A 26,740-nucleotide genomic window follows, 5' to 3' on the forward strand; every position below is an offset into this window, starting at 1 on the left:
CAGAACAGGCTTGTGTTAGATAAGGGCATCATAGAATACGGATCAGAGGTGGAAAAATATAACTAAGGCTGAGGAAAACATGTATAAGAAGGAACAAGCTGTTTTGTACCGAAGATAGACACACAATGTTGGAGTAACTCAATGGGTCAGGCAGCATCTCTGAAGAAAAGGATTAGGTGACATTTCAGGTCGGGACCATTCCTCAGACTTCCTCAGTCTGAGGAAGGATTCTGACCCGAAATGTCACCCGCTCCTTTTCTCCAGAAATGCTGCCTGATCTGTCGAGTTACTCCAGCACGGTGTGTTTATGCTGAGTACAACATGATCTATTTGAATGATATAACGTTCACGGACTGAGATTTGTAGCTGTGTAGGTATTTTGCTCTGTTTAAAGGTAAATCCACATTCCTCCTGTGAGTTGATTCCGCCATGAGCCAACCGATGTGCTGAATGTGCAACACTGCCTCCTTTGGGGGGAAGAGGAATTGGTTCCTGCCAAAGGAAACGGGTGTCGAACCAGAGAGATCGCACAGTAACACAACAATCCGCTCTGGCCGTTTGTATCACTAGGACAACAGGATTACTGAGTTGTTGTCCTATTTCCGACATTGAGAGGGTGAAAACTGCTGTTTACACTGCAAGGAAGAAGAGAATTTTCATTTACACAACCCTCTTCGCAATCTTGGGGTGCCTGACCACTTACAATTTAATACTTTTGAAGTTCAATCACTAGTGTAATGCAGGAAAGACTGTGATCATTTTGTGAGCAATAACCCCCTCGAACAACAAATATCAGTGACCAGAAAGTCTGTTTTTTTTGCAATTAATTGGAGCAAAACAACACAGGACTATCTGTAGAGACTATTCACCCTTGAAGCTGCCCTGCCAACCCAGATGATCATGGCTGATCTGCCACAAGTCTCATATCCTCCTCCTTGCCTGTTCCCATAGCCCTCAATTCCCTGATCCTTCAAGAATGTATCATCCTCTTCTTTAATTACTCCCCATAGTCCAGCTACCATAATGCTCTGGGGCAGAAAATGTCAGAGGTTCATCAACTTCTGGAAGAATAACTTCCCACCCACGTCAGATTTAAGTGATGAGCCCTTATCTTGTAGCAATGTCGCCTTGTTTAAGATTCTTCCACTAACGGAAACATCCTAGGCATCTGGAAAAGTATTTGCCATCTCCAGCACCAGTCTTCTCCGTAATACATCGATATAAGTCGCTGATCTTATTCTGTCAACTTGGATGAAAAAATTGCAAAATTGCCTGTGATTCAATTGATTTGCATAAAACTGTGTAATGCCCACTCAGGAGCTTATATGTTTCAACGTGACCTCTCTATTCTGTTTAAGAATAAGGTGTCGGCCATTTACGCAATTTAGGACTAAGATGAGGAAGATCTTTTTCACCCAGAGAGTCGTGAATCTGTGGAATTCTCTGCCACAGAAGGCAGTGGAGGCCAATTCACTGGCTGTATTCAAGGGAGAGCTAGATATAGCTCTTAGGGCTAATGGAATCAAGGGGTATGAGGCAGGAATGGGGTACTGATTTTGGATGATCAGCCATGGTCATATTGAATGGCTCGAAGGGCCGAATGGCCTACTCCTGCATCTATTTTCTATGTTTTCTATGTTTTCTCTCCTCATTCTTTGAAACATCAAAGTAAACAGATCTAATTTTGCCCCTCGTGATAGAAAAATACCAAGAATTACCCTCTCAAACTTCTTTTAGGCTGCCCTGAATGCCAGTATAGGAAGGAATGATTAAATCCCCCTCTCCCACTCTGACCTTTGAATTACTACCATGGGATATTTTATGTCCATCTGAGAGATCACACAGAGCCTTGTTTTGACATCTCACCCAACAGAGAACACCACAGATGGTGAAGCACCAAGGACAAATCAGAACTTATTGTTTGTTTTGTTTTGTTTTTGTCTTTTGTTTTGTCTCTTTTCTTATTGATTGATTGTGTTGTGATGTGTTTACCTTGTGTACCAGAGGGACTAAAGATGGAAATTAGCTACTGGCTACAATCTTGCGTATTACATGTAAATGTTTATTAATATGCACTGTCCCTATACAAATAAATCAATAACAATAACTTCCGCATTGATCCGGTCATCATCACAGCTTTTGTGCTCATATCCTTGGTGTTGGACAAAATCATCTAACTCATGAGTGGTAGCAACTAAAGGCAAAGTTGATACACAGTCACGCATTCACTGCAGATATGAGACTGAAGAAGAATCTAAATTGCACAGCTTTAGACAGACAAAAATTAATCTTAGGCAGATGGGTGGAGGGATTGAAAGCAATCGTTTATGATGCCTGGTATTTATGTTACGAACAGCCTGACATTAAATCACTTGTCGCAGCACTCTGTCTTCCAATTCTTGTTTGGAATCCATTCCCTTCATCATCTCTGTTCTTGCTGCTTTCCTCGTCCAACTGATGATGCAATGAAGATCATCTCACATCAACTGTGAGATTGATATCCAGGACATTGCACCAAGAACTCCTCAGACCACGTCTGACGCTGTGTCCAGGCAGCCCTGGCTCTTGCCAGTGGCAAAGACGGCAAAGGGCACAGGGGGTGGTGTAAAGACGGCCCACGGGTGGTCTGGCATTGAGGGTGTGCGCCTTCCTTACTTTGCCCTGGAGATGTTGTTAAGCTGGAAAGGGCACAGAGAAGGTTTACGAAAATGTTGCCAGTTTACAAGTGCCTGAGCTGCAGGGAGAAGTTGGGCAGGCAAGGACTTTATGCCTTTGAGCGCAGCAGCACGAACGGTGATCATATGAAAGTGTAGAAGGTCATGAGAGGAATCAATAGGATAAACGCACAGACTATGGGAATCAAGGACCAGAGGGCATAGGTTTAAGGTGATGGGGGAAAGATTTAACAGGAATCTGAGGGGCAAGATTTTTATACAAAATGTGGTAGGTGCATGGAATGAGCTTACGAAGGAGGTAGTTGAGGCAGGTACCATCACAACGTTTAAGAAACATTCAGTCAGGTGCATAGATAGGATAGGTTTAGAGGGATATTGGGCCAAACACAGGCAGGTGGGACTAGTGTAGATGATACCTACTGGTTGGCGTGCGCAGGTTGGGCCTAGGGACATGTCTCCGCACCGCATGACTCTATGACTATGACTCCAGTCAGAGATCACTCTTGAGGATGCTGCAGCAGGGTCAATGCCAGCATGGTGAGTGTATCGGGTGATGTGATGTTGGATATGGGCATTTGTTACGGAGCAGTGAAGTAAATTATCAGACAGTACAGAATGTTGGTGGGTCTGCTGTGCTGCAGGATTACGATTTTTAATTCCTCTTTCAATCACTATGCCTTCAATTCATCCTGCCTAGGCATGTTCAGCACCATGGCAACAAGTCATGTTACAGCAACTTAAGTGAAGAATCAAGTTCTCCTGCCTGTCTATCGGACTTCCACCCACACCAACGATTCAGTACATTGCCTTGCCTACGCCTTATAAATTAATTTTCCAACATGTGGAAAAACTGTTTAACAGAAATAGAAAATTCTCTTTGGATTTCAAAGTGTTAAGGCTTGGAAAGAAAATCTCGCACCGAGCCCACCTTTGAGATGATTCCCGAGGTCATTTATATGGTCACTGATCTGCATTAATACAAATTGATCCACACACGCTCAATTTTCCCATGTAAATGGAAGTAATGAAGTGGAATTTAGTGTTTTCATTGAATCCTCCAAGGACAAACACCAACAGGTTTTTTTTGTATTGGCAGAGAAGGAATTTGTCAGTCAAAAACGTTTAGAAGAATGCAAGCAAAGCCACTAGGGAGAGGAATTTGTACATTTAAATTGAAACAAAAGAACCTTTGAAATACATTACTAAGCTAGCTGCCGTATATATATTTTTTAAATCACTCGTCTGGACAAAATTGCCATTGATTTTCTCCGGATAAAGTGCTTTTAACGCTGACAAACGGTTTCTGATCTCCGCTGCTCGTAACTGCCGGACTATCCCTAGGTGCCCAGTCAAATGGGCTACTGATCCGCAATGTTAGGAAGATCTTCCTGTTCTGGCAGCAAACCTCCAGGGTGGCATCGAATGGCCAGGACATTTGGTCTATGTAACCAGGACAAACAAAACCAAAGTGAAACTTCTTATTTAACTTTTTGTTCATTGATTTTTTTTTAAAGTATGGAGAGCGATTCAATGCCCATTGTGCTGAGAAATGAGAAAACATAGGATGGATGGGCCAGGAGAATGTCTAACCAACCTAACTCAAACACGTCCACGAGTAGAAGCTTGCTCCTCTGCTGCCTCAGTCATTGATCTACTCTGAGAGGTCAGGAAAGTCAGAGAAGAAGCAAGGAATGAGGCCAGTCAGCCCTTCATACTGGTGCCAGCAACAGTGTCTACTTTTCATTGGATTAGTCTAATCCCGTTTCATTGAACATTTCTATCTTGCCAACATCATCCACTTTGCCTTTAACTTGGATTTTAGGTTTAGAGATACAGCATAGAAAGAGACCCTTTGGCCCATCGAGTCAACGTTGACCATCGGCCACCCGTACACCAGTTCTGCATTGTCCCATTATTGCTTCCTAGAAACTAGGGTGACAATTTACAGGTGCCAATTGACCTACAATCCTGCACGTCTTTGGAGTGTGGGAGGAAACCAGAGCACCTGAAGCAAACCCATGCGGTCACGGGGAGAACATGAAAACTCCGTACAGACTGCACCCGTAGTCAGGATCGAACCTGGGTCTCTGGCGCAGTGAGGCAGCTGCTCTACCGCTGCGGCATTATGCCATCCACAAAATTCCAGGTCCGGTTTGGAATTTCAGTGGCAGTCTGCCTATTCTACAAGGGCTAAATGGGAGCACAAATCTTCAACACAACAGACAGGAAGTGCAGGTTAATTTTGAGAAGGGCATGAATGTATTTCCCAACTTGGCACAGAGGGTGCATACAACTGCTGTAAAATGGGATTAATATGATGGATGCCCATTGTTGGTACGGACAAGTGGGCCAAATAGTGTATGAATCTATAACCCTATGAAAATAGTAGCTACTCAGTCCCTCAAACCTGCTCTGCCATTTGATATAATTATGGTTGATCAGCCCTAGACTTCCCCTCCTTTTCTGTGCCAGTTCCCTATAGTCTTCATTTCTTCGATCTTTGTATCGCTTCTCTGTATCAATGTTAAGTGCATCTAATGACATGGCAACTTAGGAAACTGCAGATGCTCGAACCGAGTAAAGCACAAAGTGCCGGAGGAACTCAGCTGGTCAGGCGGCATCTGTGGATGGAAACGGATGGACGACATTTTAGGTCGGGACTTTTCTTCAGACGGAATCAGAATGAAGAATGTGTCCAACCTGAAACATCATCTATCCATTCCCTCCAAAGCTGCAGCCCCACCCACTGAGTTCCTCCAGCACTTTATCTAATGATCTGGTCTTCACTACCCTCACGATTCTCTACACTGTGAGGGAAGACATTTCTATGCACCTCAGTTTTAAATGGAGTCGAACATAGGCCAATTGGAGGAGTCTGTTGGATTTCTTCCCTGAAAGAAAATAGTGAACCAGATGGCTTTTTCTAGGTAGTTTGATGGTGCCAGGGGTGGTGATGGAGGCAGATACGTTGGGGGTGTTTAAGAAGCTGTTGGACAGGCACATGGATATTCAGGAAATGGAGGAACATGGGTCACAAGCAGGCTTCATGTTCAGCACCGACATTGAGGCTGAAGGGCCTGTTCCCACACTGTACTCTTGTATGTTCCTTGCAAGATTTTTGGTCCAAACTAGATTTTTAACGTGGAATTTAATCGGAAATTTTAACAATACACAGACACTAAACTAGGGACTACAATTATACGAAGTGGGAAATTGGATGTGAAGAATACCCATCCTTCTCTCTCCGTCTGCCATTGGAGCTAGTGGTTTAACACTTGAATTGATTTTCTTTTAAGGGTGGCAGATTGGTTTAAAAATGGTACAACCTCTAGGCTAAGTTACGAGAGTATAATTTCAAGCCCTTTGCTCTGCCGTGTGCCCTGGCACCACTGTGCTTACATGATATACAACCTGCATGGAAATTCTGCTGTGTCAGCACTTACTGAATCGCCTTTATGTAAGACTCACCCTTTTGAGCCTCCATCACCAGGTTATTACTTTATTCCTGGTTTTAATAACATTGTGCTAGATTTAATAACTGTAACATCCAACACACTCGCCATTGTGATATTATACAGCCGCCTGATTTATTGATGCTTTGATTGTCAACTTACTTTTTCTGCAAAGATGCTGTTTCAGAAACTGCTGTTATAATGTGACCCGTTTACATTGGCAGTTTTCAATATAAATGTGGATGTGGGAATTTATATTAAGAACAAGGACAGGTTACGTGCCCTTAAACGTAGACAAACCATATACTGGTTCAAACATCTTTGCAAGTGTACACCAAGTCGCACGTAAGCGTAGCGGTAGAGCTACTGCCTCGCAGCGCCAGAGACATTGACTACGTGTGCTTATCTGTATGGAGTTTGCACGTTCTCCCCCTGACTGCGTGGGTTTTCTCCGAGATCTTCAGTTTCATCCAACACTCCAAAGACGTACAGGTTTGTAGGTTAATTGCCTTGGTATAAATGCAAATTGTCCCTAGTGGGTGTAGGATTGTGCTAGTGCACGGGGATCACTGGTTGGTGTGCACTCAGTGGGCCGAAGGGCCTGTTTCCGCGCTGTATTTCTAAACTAAACGAAACTAAACAAAGCTTTGTGTTGACAAGATGAATTTGTATAATCGTACGCAATAATGAGTTAGAATATCTTTAATATCCATGATTTCCACCACTCCCAATTTGTTATTAGTTGCATAAATTAAACGACTCTCTTTGTAACCAGTTCCTAGAAGATTGTTGGTATCCCTCCATAGTCCCCATTTCCCTATACAAGGGAGCGATGGGTGGATACCATCAGTATCCCAGGAACTGATTACCGTGAGAGGAGTCGAGTCTATGCTGGCTCACGGATTAAAACCATTCTTTACTTTAAGCATTGGAGATGGTGTGTGGAAACTGGCCCTTCAGCCCATCGAGTCCACGTCGACCAGCGATCACCTCATACCCTAGCACTATTTTGCACATGAGGGACAATATTCAATTTACAGAAGCCAATTAACCTACAAATCTACATGTCCTTGGAGTGTGGGAGGGAAACCAGATCCCCCGGAGAAAACGCACTCGGTCACCGGGCGAACATACAAACGGTGCATGGATGGCACCCGTAGTCGGGATCGAACTGGGGTCCCAGGCAGTAACTCTATCGCTGCACCACTGCGTCACTCCTATTCCTGTGCATTCCTTACCCTAATTTCACCTGGAGCCAATTCTCCCAACGTTCCCATTGATTCCATCGTGCAACTCCATTAGGGGTCCAATTACAACGGCCGGTTGACCTACTGACCAGCACTTTGTGCCATGGAAGGAAATCCACACAATTAAAAGGAGAACAAACAAACTGGGTTTATGGTCACTGGAATTTAGAAGGACGAGAGGGATCTTATAGAAACATGTAACAATGGACTGGCTAAAGGATCTCCACATATACAGCATCCGAGGCAACTACTGTGGGACCCAGCATGTGTGCAAAATTCCAACTATCTAATTAAATAGAATTATTTTCCAATGAAAGCCAAAGAGCTGCACAGTGTCGCAGCAGTAGAGATGCAGCCTTACAGCGCAAGACACCTAGATCCCGGTTCAATCCTGACAATGAGTGCTGTGTAGGGATTTTGTACGTTCTCCCCATGACCTGCATGGGTTTTCTCCGAGATATTTGGTTTCCTCCCTTACTTCAGGTTTGTAGGTTAATTGGCTTGGTATAAATGTAAATTGTCCCTATTATGTGTAGATAGTGTTAATGTGCAGGGATTGCTGGTCGGTGTGGACTCGGTGGACTGAAGGGCCTGTTTCCACGCTGCATCTCTAAAACTAAATAAATAAACTAAGCTGGCACATCATGTTTTGAGGATGTGACCATTGACAGGGAGAATGAAGGGATAAGTGTCAAACATCGCTTTAAGTAAATGGTATTGCAGAGGCAAGGAAGTCCGTCTAAACCTACACAAAGCATAATTGAAGTACTCTGTGCAGCTGTGAGTGTTACAGTGAAAGAACACCAGAAATGAGAGGACATTTTATGAAGAGAGAATTGAATGCTAATCAAGGACTTAGCAATTTCAAATTTTGAAAGGTGTGCGCAGATAAATGGTGAATGGCCATTTCTTTGTGTTCAATGAATCATTGATAAAATTGTACGGGTAGGAATAGGCAGGGTGACTTAGGCAGAGAGAATGCACAGTGTCTTTTACCCAGAGTAGGGGAATCAAGAACCAAAGGACATATGTTTCAGGCGAGAGGAGAAAAGTTGAATAGGAACCTGAGGGGCAACCTTTTCACCCAAAGGGTGGTAGGTAGATGGAATGAGTTGCCAGAGGAGGCAGTGAGTCATTTGGACAGGTCAATGGAAACAAAAGTTTTAAAGGAATATGGGCCAAAAGCAGGCAGGTAGGACCAGTATAGAAGGGGGCATCTTGGTTAGCATGGGCTAGTTGACCCAAAGGCCCAGTTTCTGTGCTGTACGACTCAATGAGCAGTGCTGCAGGCAGGGATATAGCAGTTAAGTTTTTGTCGGTGGGTGTTAGGGAATATGGAAGACATTGAAAGGAAATGGCAATTGAAGCTTGGTCATCTGAGAATGAATTACTAGAGCACCAGGCATTAAACAGGACCTGTGGGTCAAAATTAAATTAAATCAGACCTAAGGCAGAGCTTATATCGAACTGGATCTGGTACAAATATCAGAGGTCGAGATGAAGCTGTCTTGAACAGAAATGTCAATAGGTCGGTGATTTATTCCACACAGTATACGGTGGTCTGAACTAATCTGCTCTGAGAGAAATTCTCAAGAGTGCAATTCTGCTCCAGTTCAAGATCACGTTTAAAAGAATTCATCTGTGCCAGTTGTCCAAATTCTAATTTGTAAGAAACAACATCCAGGGCAACCTATCTTGGTCAGAATAGGGTCATCGACTCAGTTTCTCTTCCTAGCGATTCTTCCTGACTGGCTAAGTGCTTCCAGCAGTTTATGTTTTAACTTCAGATTTCCAGCATAGTGGCTTTATTCTTATTCTCAGTTTATCTTGGTCTCCTGGCCTCGCAAAAAACTGATTCATGAATCATTTGTCTCTCTTCATTTGGTGGGACATTGCTATTAGTAAATTGACTACGTATGAAACATTTATGTCACCTCAAAGAATAATTCATCAGGGATATCTACACATGCAAATGGAAATTCTCCCTTCCTAAGAATCTGCTGAGCGGAATTCCATATCTTTCTGATAAATCCGATATATGTCTGAATATCAGAGGGAAATAGTATTTTAGAGTTTGTTTGTAATCTTTAGTACTTGCAAGATTTATCCCCAAGAGTCTAGAAAATAAAAATCACACTGAAAGGCCTTGTATAAAATGTAGTTTTAGTTGTTTTGTGTTGTTTTTATTTTTGTTCTTCTTGACATCGCGCTATTACACTCTGTCTTAATTTTTTAATATTGAAATAAATCTTTGAAAGACAGTGTGCTCACCCTGTACTTCCACCTAGAAATTTGCCATCTTAATTACATAATTAGGACAGGCTTAGAGGGATATGGCCCAAATTCAGGCAGGTGGGACTAGTGTAGATGGGACATGTTGGCCGGTGTGGGCAAGTTGGGTCGAAGGGCTTGTTTCCATGGTGTAATACTCTATGATTCAAATTACTATAGTTTTGGATCATAGAGCTGTACAGCACACACACACACACACACAGGCCATTCAGCCCACTATGATTAAGGACATGATGTCACAACAGGAGAGGTCAATCAGGTGGGAGCTTCAAGGTCTGGAATTTGGTCAGTGTGCACATTTAGAAGAAGAGAGGAATGCAACCTGTCCTCCAACTCTCCCGTGGATGTTTCACACTGTAAAGATGTTTTTGTATGTGCCGCTAGTCACTGGCAACCAACCAGAAAAAGCCCCCTTATTGCCAATCTTTGCATTCTGCCATCCTGCTATCCGTGCTAGTATCTTCCATACCATGGTCTCTCATCATCTTTAGCAACCTCATGTGCAGCACCTTATAAAAGGCCTTCTGAAAATCCAGGTAAACCACATCCACTATCTCTCCTTTGTCTATCCTGCTATTTACTTCCTCAAATAACTCCAACTGGTTGGCCAGGCAAGATCTCCCTTTCGCAAAACCATGTTGACTTCGGCCTATTTTATCATGTGCTTCTCAGAAATCTTGTCCTTTATAATGGATTTTAAAATCTTACCAACCAAGTGAATAGACCCCTGCCGTGACACAGTGAATTGGAATCTAAACCCTTTAATCCAAAGGGGAATCCCTGTTTGTGAGGTGATTGATTAAACTTTCACCAGCTCCCATTGTTGCTAATTTGTTAAATTATCCTCTGACTCCCCTGGGCTGGACTGCACTAATGTTGAGTGCCTGAAGTCTGTCGTCCTCTCAGCCCAAGGTGGTCTTCTAAGACACAGTCAGAATATTATCAGTGAATCTTGTGGGAAGCAGGCATCATACTCCCTGCATACAATGTGTGCCTTTATTGTTTGACGGTGTTCTGAATAATGAACCTTAAATATTCATTGTCTTCGAATCAGACATGGATGGAAAGAGGTTATTGAACTCGTGTTATGAGCTCGTACTCTCCCACACTCCCCTGTAGTGAAACCTTTATTCCTTTCAAAGTATTCATCAATTATTCAAGCTTTAATACCGTTTCTAATGTCTTGAAGATTACCAATCGGTCTGCGATGTAAAGTGAACAATACCATATTTATTAGGATTTTGTTGTTTGGACACAAAATGCTGGAGTAACTCAGCGGGACAGGCAGCATCTCTGAAGAGTAGGAATGATGACATCAGTCTGAAGAAATGTCACCTATCCCTTCTCTCCAGAGATGCTGCCTGTCCCGTTGAGTTACTCCAGCATTTTGTGTCCCTCTTTAGTTTAAACCAGCATCTGCAGTTCCTTCCCACACATTTTGTTGTTTGGACTTGTCCTAAAAATCAAAACTCTTTGTGCAGGGCGGAAAGATTCCGATCCGCTGGACAGCGCCCGAGGCCATTACGTATCGCAAGTTCTCCTCAGCCAGCGACGTCTGGAGCTACGGGGTTGTCATGTGGGAGGTCACATCATACGGAGAGAGGCCCTACTGGAACATGACCAACCGAGATGTAAGTACTGAGATCGGCTGTAGATGTGTTGAATGTTGTAATGATAACTACAAGCACATCATTGTAGCTGCCGTTTAAATGCTTCCATAGCTGCTGAAGTACAATTAAAACAACTGAGTTTCCTGCTGCAGCTGTAATCATTTGAAATCATTAATGTTTTTGCTAATTTTGATTCCGAATATTGAAGTATTTCAGATTTTGAAACTCACAACTCTTACCCTGATTCTCTCTCTCTCTCACACACATAAATGCACACACGCACATGCAAACATAAGCACGCACACACACACACATGCACATACACACATATAAGCACGCGCACACACAATGCACATGCACACATATAAGCACATGCACACACAATGCATAGGCACACTTTTAAGCACACGCACACGCACACACACACACCCACACACACAAATATATGCATGCACACATACATATGGACACACAAACACACTTGGCACTAATTACTTAGAATAAATAATAATTCACCTTATATTTATTATTGATGTTGTTACCACTAATGTGCCTTAAAGCCAAAACAAATAAAAATGTAATTGTTCTTATTCACATCTGCCGTTCCAGTGCATGTGACAAATGGGCACCTGATTTGATCAGACACATCCACACGCATGCAAGTGCACTGCACACAAGCATTGATGCCACACACACCTTGATGTAAACACTCACTTGATACATTGTGAAGATCAAAAACATTTTCACCTATATTGTACATTTCCTGTGGAGGAGGCCCTTTGTGCAGAAAACTTGGAACAGGAGATTAGAAAGGGTTTTTTTTTGTGGAAAGATTCAGAACTTCAGAACTTAACTCGGAAGACAGGTTTGGAGAAGTATTTTAGATGTCGATCGTGTTATTGAGGTCGGGAGGAGGATTTGCCTGAAAGAGGAAGTTATGTTTTTGTCCCACAGGCATTGCGTGCTGTAACAGATCTGTTTGCAAGAGCAGTAGTTTAGAGTCACCGACAGTAATAAAGTAAGGTGTGGGAGGTAGAATTGGAGAATTACAGCTTAGACACTGGCCTGTTTCTGTACTGTATCTCTAAAGTCTAAAGTCGAAACTAGTGTGAATAGGTGATCAATGGTCGCGTGGTCTCAGCGGGATGAAGGGCCTGTTTCCATGCTGTATTTCTAAACTAGACTAGATGTATATCTTTTTCAGCGTTCAATGCAATTGAAAATGTAAAAAAATACTGCAGATGTGGGAAATGTAAAATAAAAACAGAAGGCACTCAGGCAGGATCTGCGGAGAGAGAAGGAAGCAAAGTTAATGTTTTGAAGTCAAAGAAGTGTTAACACTTCTTATTTCCACAAAGAGTCATAGGAGTCATGGAGTCATCGAGCTAGACAGCATGGAATCAGCCCCTTCAGTCCACCTTGTCCAAGTTAGCATTCATTTTCCTGCATTTTGCCCATATCCTCAAAACCCTTCCATTTGTTTGTTCATTTGGTCCGGTTTAGGCGCTGTGTACATGGCAGTCAGCCAACAGTCGCTTGTCATTTTCTTTTTATTTTCACTTTTAATTTCACGTTTTTCCATGTGCCTTGGGTGTTGCGACTGCTGGCAGACCAATGTCCCTCCAGGGATGAATAAAGTTGTATCGCATCGTATTGTATTGTATTATCTATCTATCTATCTGCCCAAATGCTTTTAAAAAAGTTGTGATTGTATCCACTTCTATAGCTTCCTGTGGCAGCTCATTCTAGGTACTTACTAGCGTCTGAGTGAAATAGTTGCTGCTTGACCTGCTGAGTGTTCTGCCAATCTTTTGTTAAATTGTGTATCTTGGTTGTTTTTCTGCTGATTCCATTGCAGGTGCCTTCAGTAAATGCTGATTGCAACATGCGTTTGATGCTAATAATGTAGGCATGAAGGAAGGTGAACTCCCCAGGGATTGATCCATCAGACAGGCAACAGAGGGGTTGGGTGTTAGGTTGGTCTAAATTTACCACGGGGTACTTGTTTGGAATGGAACCTACAACAGCCCTGAAGGCTGGAGCAGAATTCAGCCATTACCACACAAAGCCTGTAGCCACTGACCCTTTTAGAAATACAACCATCTAACTCACCACCAAACTCAAAGGTTCAATAATTCAATGGCACTTTATTGTTGTGTGTCCTAAGTGCAATGAAATTTATTTTGCATGCAGTTCAGTGACAATCCGGCTATACGTTGGGCATAATCATACTACATATATGTGTAAGATAGTAGACCACATTGAGTCTATACACGAATTGCCACATTTTAGGCACAATCTTGTACCCTCCAAGTCCAAGTTTTCAAATAAATATTCGAGTCTTAGGTTGGCCACAAAGTCAGTGGCACTGGGTCAGAGTTGCAGGGGTCGCCCAGACCAGGTGATGTGTTGATGTCTTCTCACAGCTACTCACACTCTCAAAACCCGGCTGAAGTTAAAAAATCTTAGCTTCAAACAGACGTAGGAATAAGTAAGGTTATGGAGCTGTTTCTGACCTCATGCTCAATGGTAATAACCTGCATTGAAAGTTCAGTCAAAGGAATGACAGAAAGCTTCGGAAAGATGGGGCCTAAAGGCAGAGAGGTGGAAAGATTTAGGGAGGGAATTGTGGCGGGAGGAGTCATGATAAATGAAGGCACAGCAGGAGATCCTGGTGCAGAGGGGGGAGAGAGAGGGAGACTTACCCAGAGAGCTGACAAGATATCGTCAGCAATTTATCTGCTGGATCCTCCTGGTTCTGATTCATTACCACTGTGAACTTTTAAACTGCAGCAAGTCTCCTGTCAAATCCGTAACCTTGCCCAAACAAATATCATAACGGTACTGAATGATCAGATTCAGTGGGAGGGGCATAAGTTTCTTTGTTCGTGACCTTAGCAGCGCTTTCGGCAACTTCTTCCTGGCAGGTCTCACTGCGGGAGAAACTCCAGTCCAATTTTTGACGTCAAGGTATTGAAAACTCGGCAATATAAATATCGGCCCACGATCTGTTGTCAATTGTGAGTCACATATGCTCATCTCAAGCATTCAAGTGGGTTTTTCAACAGGGATTGCAGTCTCGAACCTTCATCCTTAGAGCCATCTTGTTACATTCTCATTACATTTCAGAACAAAATTTGACATTAAAAGATCGAGAATTATATAGCACAATTCCCTCCTCCCTCTCTCTCTCTCAAAAAGGGTGGCACGGTGGCGTAGCGGTAGAGTTGCTGGTTAAAGTAATATGGCAGAGAGGAAGAAGGCAAGGCCGATGACTAACATGCCCATAGTTTTACCTCCCAGTGAGACGGTGTGTGCTTCTTCAGGCTGAGCTCCAGATTTTCAGGAAATCAGGATAATCAAGAACACAATGTTATGTAGATGCTTGAGAAGGTAACCTAGCCCTTCAGAACAACTTCAGCGTGTGACGTTGCACTTCCTTGACTCCTAATCCCTGCATCTCTCCGAGGAACATTGGTGGATCTGTGCTAATTGGCATTTGAATGATCAGACTATGATCTCTTCTGTTATATAATTTCTTTCCAATAATAGACTTGTGTCCAATTGTTAACGGATTCACTCTGATCCAGGCTGTTCATGCGACAGTCTTTTTAATAGACCTCAGAAACGTTTAAATATAGTCCTGCTAGTTTATCAAAGAATGTTAGAATAGGGCACGATCAAATAATATTCACTTATCCATGTCTTAGCGCTCCAATGAAGATGATTTTTGCCATCAGAGAAAAACCAAAGAGAAAGCTTTCCAAATATGGATGACGTCATGTGAAGAATATTGTTCGATTCCAGCATTCATTAATAGAGTACATGTTTATCACCAGCGGAATCGCTGTCTCATAACTTACAATGGTCACGCTATTATCTCTGGGCTGTGAGAACATTGCTCTTGTTATCATGTCTCAGTGATGACGATATCCGACAGTTTTGGGCAGGGAAAAGTACTGAAAGGAAACAGAAACTCTTAGTGCATGGGACTCAACCTTCTCTGATATAGATCAGATTTGCAGTCCCTTTGTTCGAGATTCACATTTCAGATAAAGAGCCTTATCAAATATGTGAAAATGAAAGCTGTGGAAGCACAGCGCCACTTCAATCATGGCTATCTAACTTGCCCACTGACTATCATCTAAAACCTGATGTTGAGTTGCTGCTGGACTCGGTTGGGGTTCAGAGTTAAGCAGGGCCAACATTTATTATCAGTCAATTGAATTATTCATCTCCTCTGGTGTTACAACAGATGCTTAAAATATTAGTAGCTTCCGATACACAGAGTGCATTAGATGGAGCCTAGTATGATTGGTATTGCGCATCACGGATTAAATTGAAGCATGGAGAGTGTGTTGGTGAGTCAGACCAACACTGTGCAAAAGCCTTTCCGGGAAATGAGAGCTTCTGTCAGCTCGTGGAGAAATGAAAGACTTTTCCAGATGCATCGCACAATCTGCCAGTTCTTCACATAACATTTCTGTAAAATTGATTTTCTCACGGCATTACACGGTGACAGAAAATGGAATATGATAAATAAAAAAGCATTCTTCGCTGAACATTGAAAATGAGCAATGGTACCACTTTTACAAAATGGTTAAAGTTTAAATGCACACAAAATGGATTTGGCCTGACTTGAGATGGTGGGATCAATGGTGTCCATAGAAACAGAGTAGATTAATTAGCAATTTTATTTTGATTTGAAATGGAGTCATAAAGTCAGACAGCACACAGTACTAACCCTTTGCCCTGTCACGACCATGCCAATCATCGAATCCTGTCTGTACTAAATAGATAATATAAAATAATATGTACCATATACATAATAAAATAAAATGGGATTAATAAGATGAGGAAAAAAAATTAAATCAAATCTTCTACACTGTGCAGTAAGTACATCAAGAAAGCTAATTAGTGCCCATCAATTAGATTTCAACAGCATTTTTGCATGTACCAATTAACTTCAAAAGCTATAACAGGAAATTATGGTCTTAATCCTCACAGTCCTGCTTGAATGCAGTGTATCATTTTCAACACCATTTCTGTTATGTACAGGAGGCCAAATTTTGCAACGGTGTTACAGCGTTCGAGTAGCCAATTTAGGCTTTAATCTGGTTCAATGTTAGTGCTTCCCAACAGTTAGTTTGTGAAGGTACACAAAATTGCTGGGGAAACTCAGCGGGTGCAGCAGCATCTATGGAGCGAAGGAAATAGGCGACGTTTCCGGCCGAAACCCTTCTTCAGTTAGTTTGTGAAACCTGCTTTGATTCCATCTCCTCACCCCTTGGTCTTGTGGGGCATTGTATGACCATCCTTGTATTGAGGAACATGCCTGTTTTTGTAGTGCTGTCTTTATTTACACGATATCCCATGTTAGATCTGGTGTTTACAGCTCTTTGCTACAAACATAGGCAATCATAGCATTGATAGCACCGAGTTATACAGCATGGAAACAGGCCTTTCAACCCAACTGGTCTATGCCATCCAAGGTGTTTTCCCGAATTTTGCTCATGCCACCTTCTCGCCAGAGACACTTAAATTGAATGATTAAACAGTGTTGAGGACGTAGCATTATATGGAATATGTGTGTGTGTCCCTATGTTAGTGCAGTGGTGATGGTGACAAATATTGGTCAGTGTACATGGAAGATATAAGCTCCTTCGTGGCTACACAAAGGGTGGCTCCAGGAATCTAATACGACAGCATTAGAGAGGCAAGGTTCCATCCCAATCAAATGTGGTTCAGGGGTGATGAGTACATTTAATGGCATGCCAGTGGCAACAAATGAGGAAATTAATGTTGGTGGCCTTAACAGTGTTTTGGAAGTATCCTTGGTGTAACCAAAGAAGCCTAAAAGAATCAGTTACCAGCACAAGACATTTAGAGCAAGGGGCTTAGTGGTCGAGTTGGTGCCTTACAGCGCCAGAGATCCGGGTTTACAAACGCCTGAGTACGGAGTTTGTAGGTTCACCCTGTGACTGTGGGATTTAGCTGGGTGCTCCAGTTTCTTCCCACACTACAAGGATATGCAAGTTTGTAGGCTAATTGGCAAAATTGTAAATTATCCCAAGTGTATAGAATAATGCTGGTGTAGCATTAGGGTTGGTGCAGACCTGGTGGGCTGAAGGACATGTTTTCGCGCTGTACGTCTAAAGTCTAAAAGTGAAACTTGCTTGGATGATGAAGTTAGAATGATGCAGGAAATGACAACTTTAAGGAGCATAGTCCTATTTTGTCTGTCCTGGCCACTCTCTCCATGTGTAGTGGCACAGTGCCATGCATGGAAGGAGAGAGAAGCTGGTTAAGGTCAGTGAGAAGATGAACCTTCCCATGAATGGTAAGCAGAGCTATCCCTGCAGCTGATGGTACAAGTTTGCATCTAGTTTCCTGCTGACCTGAAACCTGTAAAGTTAGTTCTGGGCAGTCCCTGCCAGGTTAATGTGATTCAGAGTAATCATTGCAGTCTGTCCTGATATGGTGAACCTGCCTTCTAACCGTCCATACAGTTTGCTTCATCATAAAAATGAAAAGAAGTGGGGACATCTGTTGGGGAAAATAAAAAAATCTATAAACATTGGAGGAATTGAAAATAATTGGCAGAATTAAAATTGGGACTCCTGAACAATCAGGAGCAAAGGAAATTAAAAGCCAAATAAAATAGTTGAGATAATCCTGAAATGGCATGTAATAGGTAAAGTACAAAATACATCCACAGATAGCGGAGCTCATGGGACTCACCATGCATGTTGTCAAAAAGAATACTGGCTTGGCAGATGGATTGTCATCAAAAGGCAATATCAGAATTTAAGGTTCATATTGGTATAATTACCAAATGGCCATTTCAGAAGGCAGTCAAGAATCTACGCTGGAACTAGAATTTAATAAGGCAGACTTTGCACCACCGAACGAGAGGATCCCTTGCACAGTTGGTAACAATCCCACATCCAAATTAAATGGGCATACGTTCAGCTCTGGCTCTAGTACCTGAGCACTTCAGCACCTAACAGAGGTCAGACTACACTCGACCTCGACACTGTGTTAAACGGAAGCTTGACCTGCTGTTTCACATGAATGAACAATATTCACTTCTGTTATTGCAAGACCAGGAGCAAGAAGCCATTCCTCAATAATCACATCACCTCAATCAGCACCAATGTTCACCCTCTCTCTCTCTCTCTTTTCTCTCTATCTGTCTCTCTCTCTCTCACATTCTCCCTCTCTCCCTCTCTCCCTCCCTCCCTCCCTCTCCCCCTCCCCCTCCCCCTCCTCCTCTCCCCCCTATGGCTGCATTTGCCCATCATCCTCCTCCCTTCTCCTCACCTTCCACATTCATGGCCACGCGCTCCTCACTCCCCCTCTTTTCTTTATGCTGATTCTCTCTCCTCTCTCCACTCTCAGGTTTTGAGCTGAAACGTCAACAGTTCCTTCCCCCCCCCTGCAGATGCTGCTCAACCCACTGAGCTCCTCCAGCACTTTGTTTTTTACTCCAGCTTCCAGCACCTGCAGTCTCTTGTGTCTCTACTGTAAAACAGACTGATGATGTAACGTTTGGTTGTGTGCTGATTCTGTTCGGTATCTGTTCGGTTTGCTCACAAAACATTGCAATTGCACTCAGAAAATTAATGCATTGTAAACTTTTGTGCTGAATTTTGAGTTCAGGAAGGCAATTTGAAAATGCAAGTGATGTCTTTCATTAATCCATCAGTAAATAAACACTAAAATCATTATTTAATTGTTAACATCAGTGCCTTTTTCTCTGAGCAAGATTCAGCAATGTTAAACATGAACAGAAATAACAACAAACATGGCAGAAATTAAATCTTTAATATCATTAGCAGTGCGTCCAATGTGTTTCAATCAATTGTGCAACGTTTATGCTCTTTTTATGCCAATTTACACATGAATGACCATCCCTGTCAATCTCCCTTGTGTGACCAGGGGCGGAAATCGGATGACATTTCAGGTCAGGATCCTTCTTAAACTCCCAGCTTTATAACGCCCCTGTACCCCAATTCCTTTCTAGCCCAGCACACCTTCTAACTTATCATTCCTTCTGTCTCGCCCCCCCATCACAACCCGATCCCCAGACTCAGAAACAGCTTAATTCCCAGAGCAATAGCGGCTCTGAACCGGCCCTGCTGAGTGCCCCCCATCCCACCTGGACTGTCTCCCTCAGATGGTCACGTCGCACAGTTTATTTATTTTTTATTTTTTTGACATCGGTTGGAAGCTGTATACCAAATCTCGTTGCACTGATGTGCAATGACAATAAAATATATTATATCATTATTATTATTATCATTATTATTATTATTATTATTATTATTATTATTATTATTATTATTATTATTATTATTATTATTATTATTATTAATAATAATAACTATGCTGAGATTCAACTATGTAACCTGGAGTGTAAGCACATACGCACACATCTGAGAGGGTTGAGGAGTGACTCCAATGTGCAGCGAGTAGAGCTGCTGCAGCATGGCTCTTGGGACCCAGATTCAATCCTGACCTCGATGCTGTCTGTGTGGGGCTTTTGCACGTTCTCACCCAAATCAAATAGATTTCTTCCAGGCGGTCCGGTTTCCTCCCACTTCCCAAAGATGTGCCGGTAAATGGTTTAATTGGCTGCTGTAAATTCCCCCAGCGTGTCGATTGAGTGGTTGAGAGGAATAGATAAGAATGTGGGGAGAATAAAACAAGATTAGGGTCAGATTAGTGTAGAGGGTTATCGTCGGGAAGAAGGGTGAATGCCTCGGGTTTCCTCTCATAGCCCATGACATGACGTTGCCTGGTGTGTGAAATTTAAGAGATGTTCCACGGTGAATCTCCATTGTGGGCTGCTCTCAGTGTGGCTAACTCGCTGAATCTCGCAAAGAGTTCCCGCTCATGTTTACTTTGTGTTGCAGGTCATTAAGTCGGTGGAAGAGGGTTATCGTCTTCCAGCCCCCATGGGCTGCCCGGCAGCTCTTCACCAGTTAATGCTGGACTGTTGGCAGAAGGATCGCAACGAGAGACCCAAGTTCCTCCAAATCGTCAGCGTGTTGGACAAGCTCATTCGAAACCCGACCAACCTTAGGATTTTCGATACCACAAGCAGGTGAGAAGCCAACAGCAGCAACATTTGCCTAGGCTTTCATTCACTCGAATTTAGAAGGATGAGAGGGTATCTTATAGAAACATTTATTAATGGCAAATTTCCGACTTTTCCAGTGACCTCTTTTCCTCTTGCCATTACTACACAGGTAAGTAGGAGTGATCTTACACAGACCTAGTAGAACAGATCTTCCAGTCTTTATTTCCAGTTTAATTGGTTCTTTATTGAAGTAGTTGTACAAATAAAGAGATGAACGTACCAGGCATTCCTTATTCTGCGTGCAAGTTGTAGCTAGCTGCTCTGACCCTGGTCTGGTGAGAACTGTAAGCTCTCCCTCCCTGTGCCTGCCACTTCCTGGCCCCTCTGCCCTTATGTATACACCACCCTTAGCATCTAATGACCGCCCCAAATGTCCAAAATAATACTGCAAGATGTATCTAGACAAAATAATATAATATGCCAACAGTAGCTAGCCTGAACATAAAGGGCTCCTACACATACAATTCTTAAGGGATTGGACAGGCTAGATGTAGGAAAAATGTTCCCGATGTTGGGAGAGTCCAGAACCAGGGGGGTCACAGTGTAAGAATAAGGGATAGGCCATTTAGGACTGAGACGAGGAAAAAGGTTTTCACCCAGAGAGTTGTGAATCTGTGAAATTCTCTACCACAGAAGGCAGTGGAGGCCAATTCACTGGATGAGTTAGATATAGCTCTTATGGCTTATGGAATCAAAGGATATGGGGAGAAAGCAGGAACAGAGTACTGATTTTGGATGATCAGCCATGATCACATTGACTGGTGGTGCTGGCTCGAAGGGCTGAATGGCCTACTCCTGCACCTATTTTCTATGTTCTATGTTTCTATGTTTCAAATCGTCAGCGTGTTGGATAATCTCATTAGAAACTCCACCAACCTCAGGACTTTCAATACTACAAATAGATGAGAAACCACTTGCAGCAATATTTGACCGTGTGAGCTCAGGAGGAGTCACTGAAGTCACAGTCTACCAGTATGGAAACAGGCCATTTGGCCCATCATGTCCATGCTCCAACACTGCCTTTTAAGCCTGGGTGATTCAAGTGCCATCATATCTTAAATGCTGTAGGAAGGAACTGCAGATGCTGGTTTACACCAAAGATAGACACAAGATGCCGGAGTAACTCAGCGGAACAGGCAGCATCTCTGGATGGGTGAAGTTTCGGGTCGAGACCCTTCTTCAGACTGACCATTCCTCGGTCTGAAGAAGGGTCTTGACCCAAAACGTCACCCATTACTTCTATCCAAAGATGTTGCCTGTTCCGATGAGTTACTACAGCATTTTGTGTCTATCTTCCTAAATGCTGGCTGTACATTCATGAGTGTATCCAGTGGAAGATGAAGAATTAAATGTCTCTCAAATGCTTGGGCAATGTATTCCATGCACACATCTAAAAGTCTCCCTCAGAACTCCTCTAAACCTCCAACTCATCCTAAATCAATGTCCTCTGAATCTATCTCGACTTTAGATATACAGTACATGAAACAGGCCCTACAGTTCACCAAGTAGACCAAAGGCAATAACTCAGTAGGACTGGCACTATCTTGGACATCTTGATGGGCAGCATTTTTGGTCGGGACCCTTTTTCAAATTCTGCATCTGTTGAAGTGTTCCAAACCAAAACGTCACCCATCCATGTCCTCCAGAGGTGATGCCTGACCCGTTGAGTTACTCCAGCACTTTGTGATCTCTACATAGGAAAAAACCTCATAGAAACATAGAAAAACAGGTGCAGGAGTAGGCCATTCGACCCTTTGAGCCATCACCTCCATTCAATATGTTTATACCTAATCACTTAAAATCAGTACCCCGTTCCTGCTTTTTTTCGATATCCCACAGGATGCTGCTCCAGTGGGGCAAGCCATCTTGGTAGACTGAGACAATGGGTTAGATGTTTTTATGCAAGAATTTGAAATGGATGAAAATGAGCAGGCAAAAATAGAAAGATAAAAACTGCATGTGCTGGAAATCTGCAATAAAACCGGAAATCACTGGAAGCATCTGTGGGAAGAAAATCCGACTTAATGTTCGAAAACTGAGGCTCTTCTTCAGGGAAGGTAATGAGTAAGTAGCTGTTTACATTTTATTTTCCAATTTCATTTCCATCAAAATCAATCAAGATAGATGTGAATCAAGCTATTTCACTCTCTTGCACACAGACAAGACCTGACTTATTACTTTAAACATCTACAGTAGTGTTTGCATCATTATCCCACTTGTGCTGAATTATTAATAAACAATAATAATTCAAAATTAAGGTGGCTCAGGAAAGGATTGATGGTTGCACTGGTGATGGTTTTAAGACTGCTGTAATATGTTCAAATGTGGGCAATTCATGGAATATTTACACTATCAAGATAGCGTAAAAAAGACTGGGGGGGGGGCAGTTCCTTTGATTAACAATAGTGTCTGCTGCAGGAAGCTAATGCAGCAATCCTTCAGCCACTGCAGCTGTATAACAAGCTGAGGCTTTAATCAAAGTTCAGGTGGAGGTGGTAGCGTGATGCTAAACATGACTTGTTCATTTATTTACAAATCAATCCCTGTCTGAACACAGCACTGTGACAACATGTTCTCCTCAGCTCTACAAAGTGGCCATTGACTTTTCTGCTGGTGCCTCATGCATTTCAGAGATACACTGGGAGAATAACTGATGCAAACACAAAGTGCTACCATAGCGTGAGTGAACTGTTGTGATTAGACTCACTTGGGAATCACTGGCCTCGGAGGACATCATTCTGCCCCTTATACCCATTCTATAACTCATTTGGATCGTTATGATGCTATTTCCATCAATTAAAACCATCACCACATGATATTCAGTTGTAACGAAAATACTACATTTCCCTGTTGCCAAACACTTTAACACCCCTTCCCATTCCTACACAAATTGGAGGAACAGCACCTCATATTTTGCTTGGGCAGCTTACAACCCAGTGGTATGAATATTGATTTCTCTAACTTCAAGTAACCCTTGCATCCCATCTCTCTGTGCCCCTCCACCATCCTAGTCATCCGACTAGTTTAACTGTCAACCGGATGGCATTGAACAGCACCTCATATTCCGTCTGGGGACCTCGCGTCCGGATGGCATTAACATTGAATTCTCCCAATTTTGCTAGCCCTTGCTGTCTCCTCCCCTTCCTTAACCCTCTAGCTGTCTCCTCCCACCCTCCCATCTGCCCGCCCTCGGGCTCCTCCTCCTCCTCCCCTTTTCCTTCCTTCTCCCCCCCACCCCCACCCCCCATCAGTCTGAAGAAGGGTTTCGGCCCGAAACGTCACCTATTTCCTTCGCTCCATAGATGCTGCTGCACCCGCTGAGTTTCCCCAGCAATTTTGTGTACCTTCAATATTCCAGCATCTGCAGTTCCTTTTTGAACACTAACTGTCATCCTGCTTAGTTTCACTTTTTCACTCGTTACTTTCGATTGTTATCACCTTCTCCACAGCCAACAATGGACCATTGTGGGCTCATCCTTCCCTTGATCATCGTTGCTGGCTTTTGATTTGGCCTTTTGCATACCTTTCATTCATTTGTGCTTTGTACCTCTTCATACCTCTAGTTTCCCTCTCCCCTGACTCTCCATCTGAACAAGGGTCTCAACGCAAAAACGTGACCTATTCATTTTTTCTCCAGAGATGCTGCCTGACACGCTTAGGTACTCCAGCATTTTGGGTCTAACGTCCCTATATTTAGAGTTTGTCCAGAATAACAGAGCCTCTAACTGCCCCCAACTGCATCCTGACCCGAGGCTTGGTCTGTCTATCCTTGCAGCTTCATTTTCTTTTACAGAAACTCAACTAATTGAACAGGCTCATTCCCACTATCCATCTCCCTGTATTCATGAGCAGAGGGGTGGGTCATCTTATGGAGGGTTGCCAATTGCTTCGCACTCGTGAGGTTGATAGCAGAGGGTAATTTATTACCCTCAGCCTGCAGTCCTTTGGGAAACTACATTGATGCCTTGTTCTGTTTCATTTGAACCACCTCTTAGGCAGAATGCCTTAAAAAAGAACATGTAAAAATGCAATCCATGTACATTTGCACTATAACTATTTCCCATGGACAAATGGTGAAAAATTCCTCTGGAGTGTCAATAGCACTGGAAACATGGTTGTTTTGAGCCACCGTTTCATCATTCCATTGCCTTACATCAAACATTAACCAGTGTAACAAGCGTTAAAGCGTTTTTTTCCTGTTATCCTTTCATTTCTCCTGTGGAATTGCTTCATTTTGATTAGATTTAAATGGAACTGGAGCTACTTAGCAAGGGCACATGGAGTGAATGTATCCAGTCATTTTTTTTTATATACCCTGATGCATTTTGTGGAGTAAGGTATCCTTTTTGTTTCAATTTGTGTTAATATTTAATTTTTCAAATTCTCATTTGGAATCTCAGCATGTTTCCACAGCTAGTGTCCGCCGGAACTCCCCTGTGTGAGAAGGAGGGGGAGAGTTAATGCAATTATCGCATCTGTAGGGAAGAGAATGAGTAGGAAGGAACTGCAGATGCTGGTTTAAACTGAAGATAGACACAAAATAACTGATACAAACACAAAGTGCTACCACAGAGTGAGTGAACTGTTGTGATTAGATTCACTTGGGAAGCACTGGCTTCGGAGGACCACCAGGGGCGCCACACGATTGGCAGCCCCGCCAACAGTCTGTCTGTATTGATGTATTACATTTTTTTTTAGTGTTTGTTAAAAGTTTGTGTAAATGTTCTCCGGTTTGTTTATGTGGGGGAGGGGGTGGGGTCAGTGGAAACTTTTTTTTCAGTTTCTTACTTCGCCAGAGATGCAATTATTTTCCGGATTGCATCTCCGGTCGCTCTGCGGCATACCATCGATGGATGGAGGCCTCCTCGGACTGACATTGGGCCCCACCGCGGGCGTGGACCTAACATCGGAGTCGATCCCTTGCCTGGGATCGCTCCAAACACGGCCTGTGGACTTTACCACCGTGAGCTTGCAGTCTCGGGAGTGGCCTAGTTGGGAGCTCCAACATCATGAAAGGTTCAACCAGCCCCGACCCGGGGTCTGATCGTCGGCTGGGGGAGCTGCCATCCTTCCGATGCAGGAGCTGATCTATCCGATGTGGAGGGCCTAAATGCCACCGGCTACGGGAGTCAAGATCATCCCGTCAACGGAGGGCTCGAGACCCCCGAGAGCGAAGGGAAGAGATTTGAGCTTTTTCTCGCCTTCCATCACAGTGAGGAATGTGGAGGAGTCACTGTGGTGGATGTTTATGTTAAAGTGTGTTTTGTGTGTTCCGTTGCTTTTTATTTCTACGACTGACTTGGCAAATGACATTCCTCGTACGTTGCAAAACATACTTGGCTAATAAAGTATTATTGTGTATGTGATTATGATTGTGATTGATTATGAAAATGCTGGAGTAACTCAGCGGTAAGGCAGCATCTCTGGAGAGAAGGAATGGGTGACGTTTCAGGTCGAGACCCTCCTTGCTCTCTCACCAGTAACTGATCCTCACTGTAACGTTCTAATGACTTACACAAGAATAGGGCTTCCACATCATCTGAAACTATGCTGGCTATACCAGTCTGGTAAATAGGGATAACCTATTATATTATTTTATCTGTGAGATCTATGTAATATGAGAGTACCATGCCATTGCTGAAGATGTTTACCATCTAAAGCAATGGAATATGTTGCTTCATCAATAGCACAGGATTAACACTATCACTATATTAATTGGCGTGCAACATTAAACAGAATCATCTCACACTTATGCAGATACCCCAGAAAAAGCTACGCTATCAACAACATGTAAACAGACGTGACAATTGAACTGAAACAAGATTGGGAAAGTAGTCAGAAGGAATACTTACAATAAAGTCATGAAGAGGAAACAAGTCAAAGTTTAGATAGAGAAGAAAATATTGTAGGTAGTTTGGTGAGAAGGGCTAAAAATCTTCTCTTTGAAACTTCTTTCATTAAAAACTGTTCAGTCACGTGTAGAAAATTACTTGGGACAAAAAGTTATCATTGGTTGCAAAACACTGCCTGATGGGAAAATATAACACATCTACGAGAAGTTTTTGGAAGGAACTGGATACAACTGAAGATAACGTATCGTACAGCTGTTCAACAGGTTGAGTTGCTGCCTCACAGCACTAGAGACCTGCCTGGCTTTGATCCTGACCTCTGCTGGAAAATGGGAGGGGGCAGGACAAAGCCTGGCAAGTGATAGGTAGCTGCATCTGAGGGGGGAAAGTTGTTTGGCAGATGGTATAAAGGGTTAGACAAACAAGAAGAAAAAGGGTGACAAAGGGGAACAAAGGGAGACAAAGAGACA

General features: G+C 42.9%; 1 protein-coding gene across 2 annotated transcripts in view; it reads left to right on the plus strand.

Moving 5' to 3' along the window:
• Positions 1-26,740, plus strand: part of epha8 (EPH receptor A8) — a 262,547-nt gene that overhangs the window by 223,055 nt on the left and 12,752 nt on the right. For both annotated transcript variants that reach the window (XM_033047998.1, XM_033047999.1), the window contains exons 14-15: positions 11,148-11,297; positions 20,195-20,385. In XM_033047998.1, the coding sequence (XP_032903889.1) occupies positions 11,148-11,297; positions 20,195-20,385 (341 nt within the window). The remainder of the gene's footprint in view (positions 1-11,147; positions 11,298-20,194; positions 20,386-26,740) is intronic.

The sequence above is a fragment of the Amblyraja radiata genome, chromosome 31 (assembly GCF_010909765.2).
Source record: "Amblyraja radiata isolate CabotCenter1 chromosome 31, sAmbRad1.1.pri, whole genome shotgun sequence".
Lineage (NCBI taxonomy): Eukaryota > Metazoa > Chordata > Chondrichthyes > Rajiformes > Rajidae > Amblyraja > Amblyraja radiata.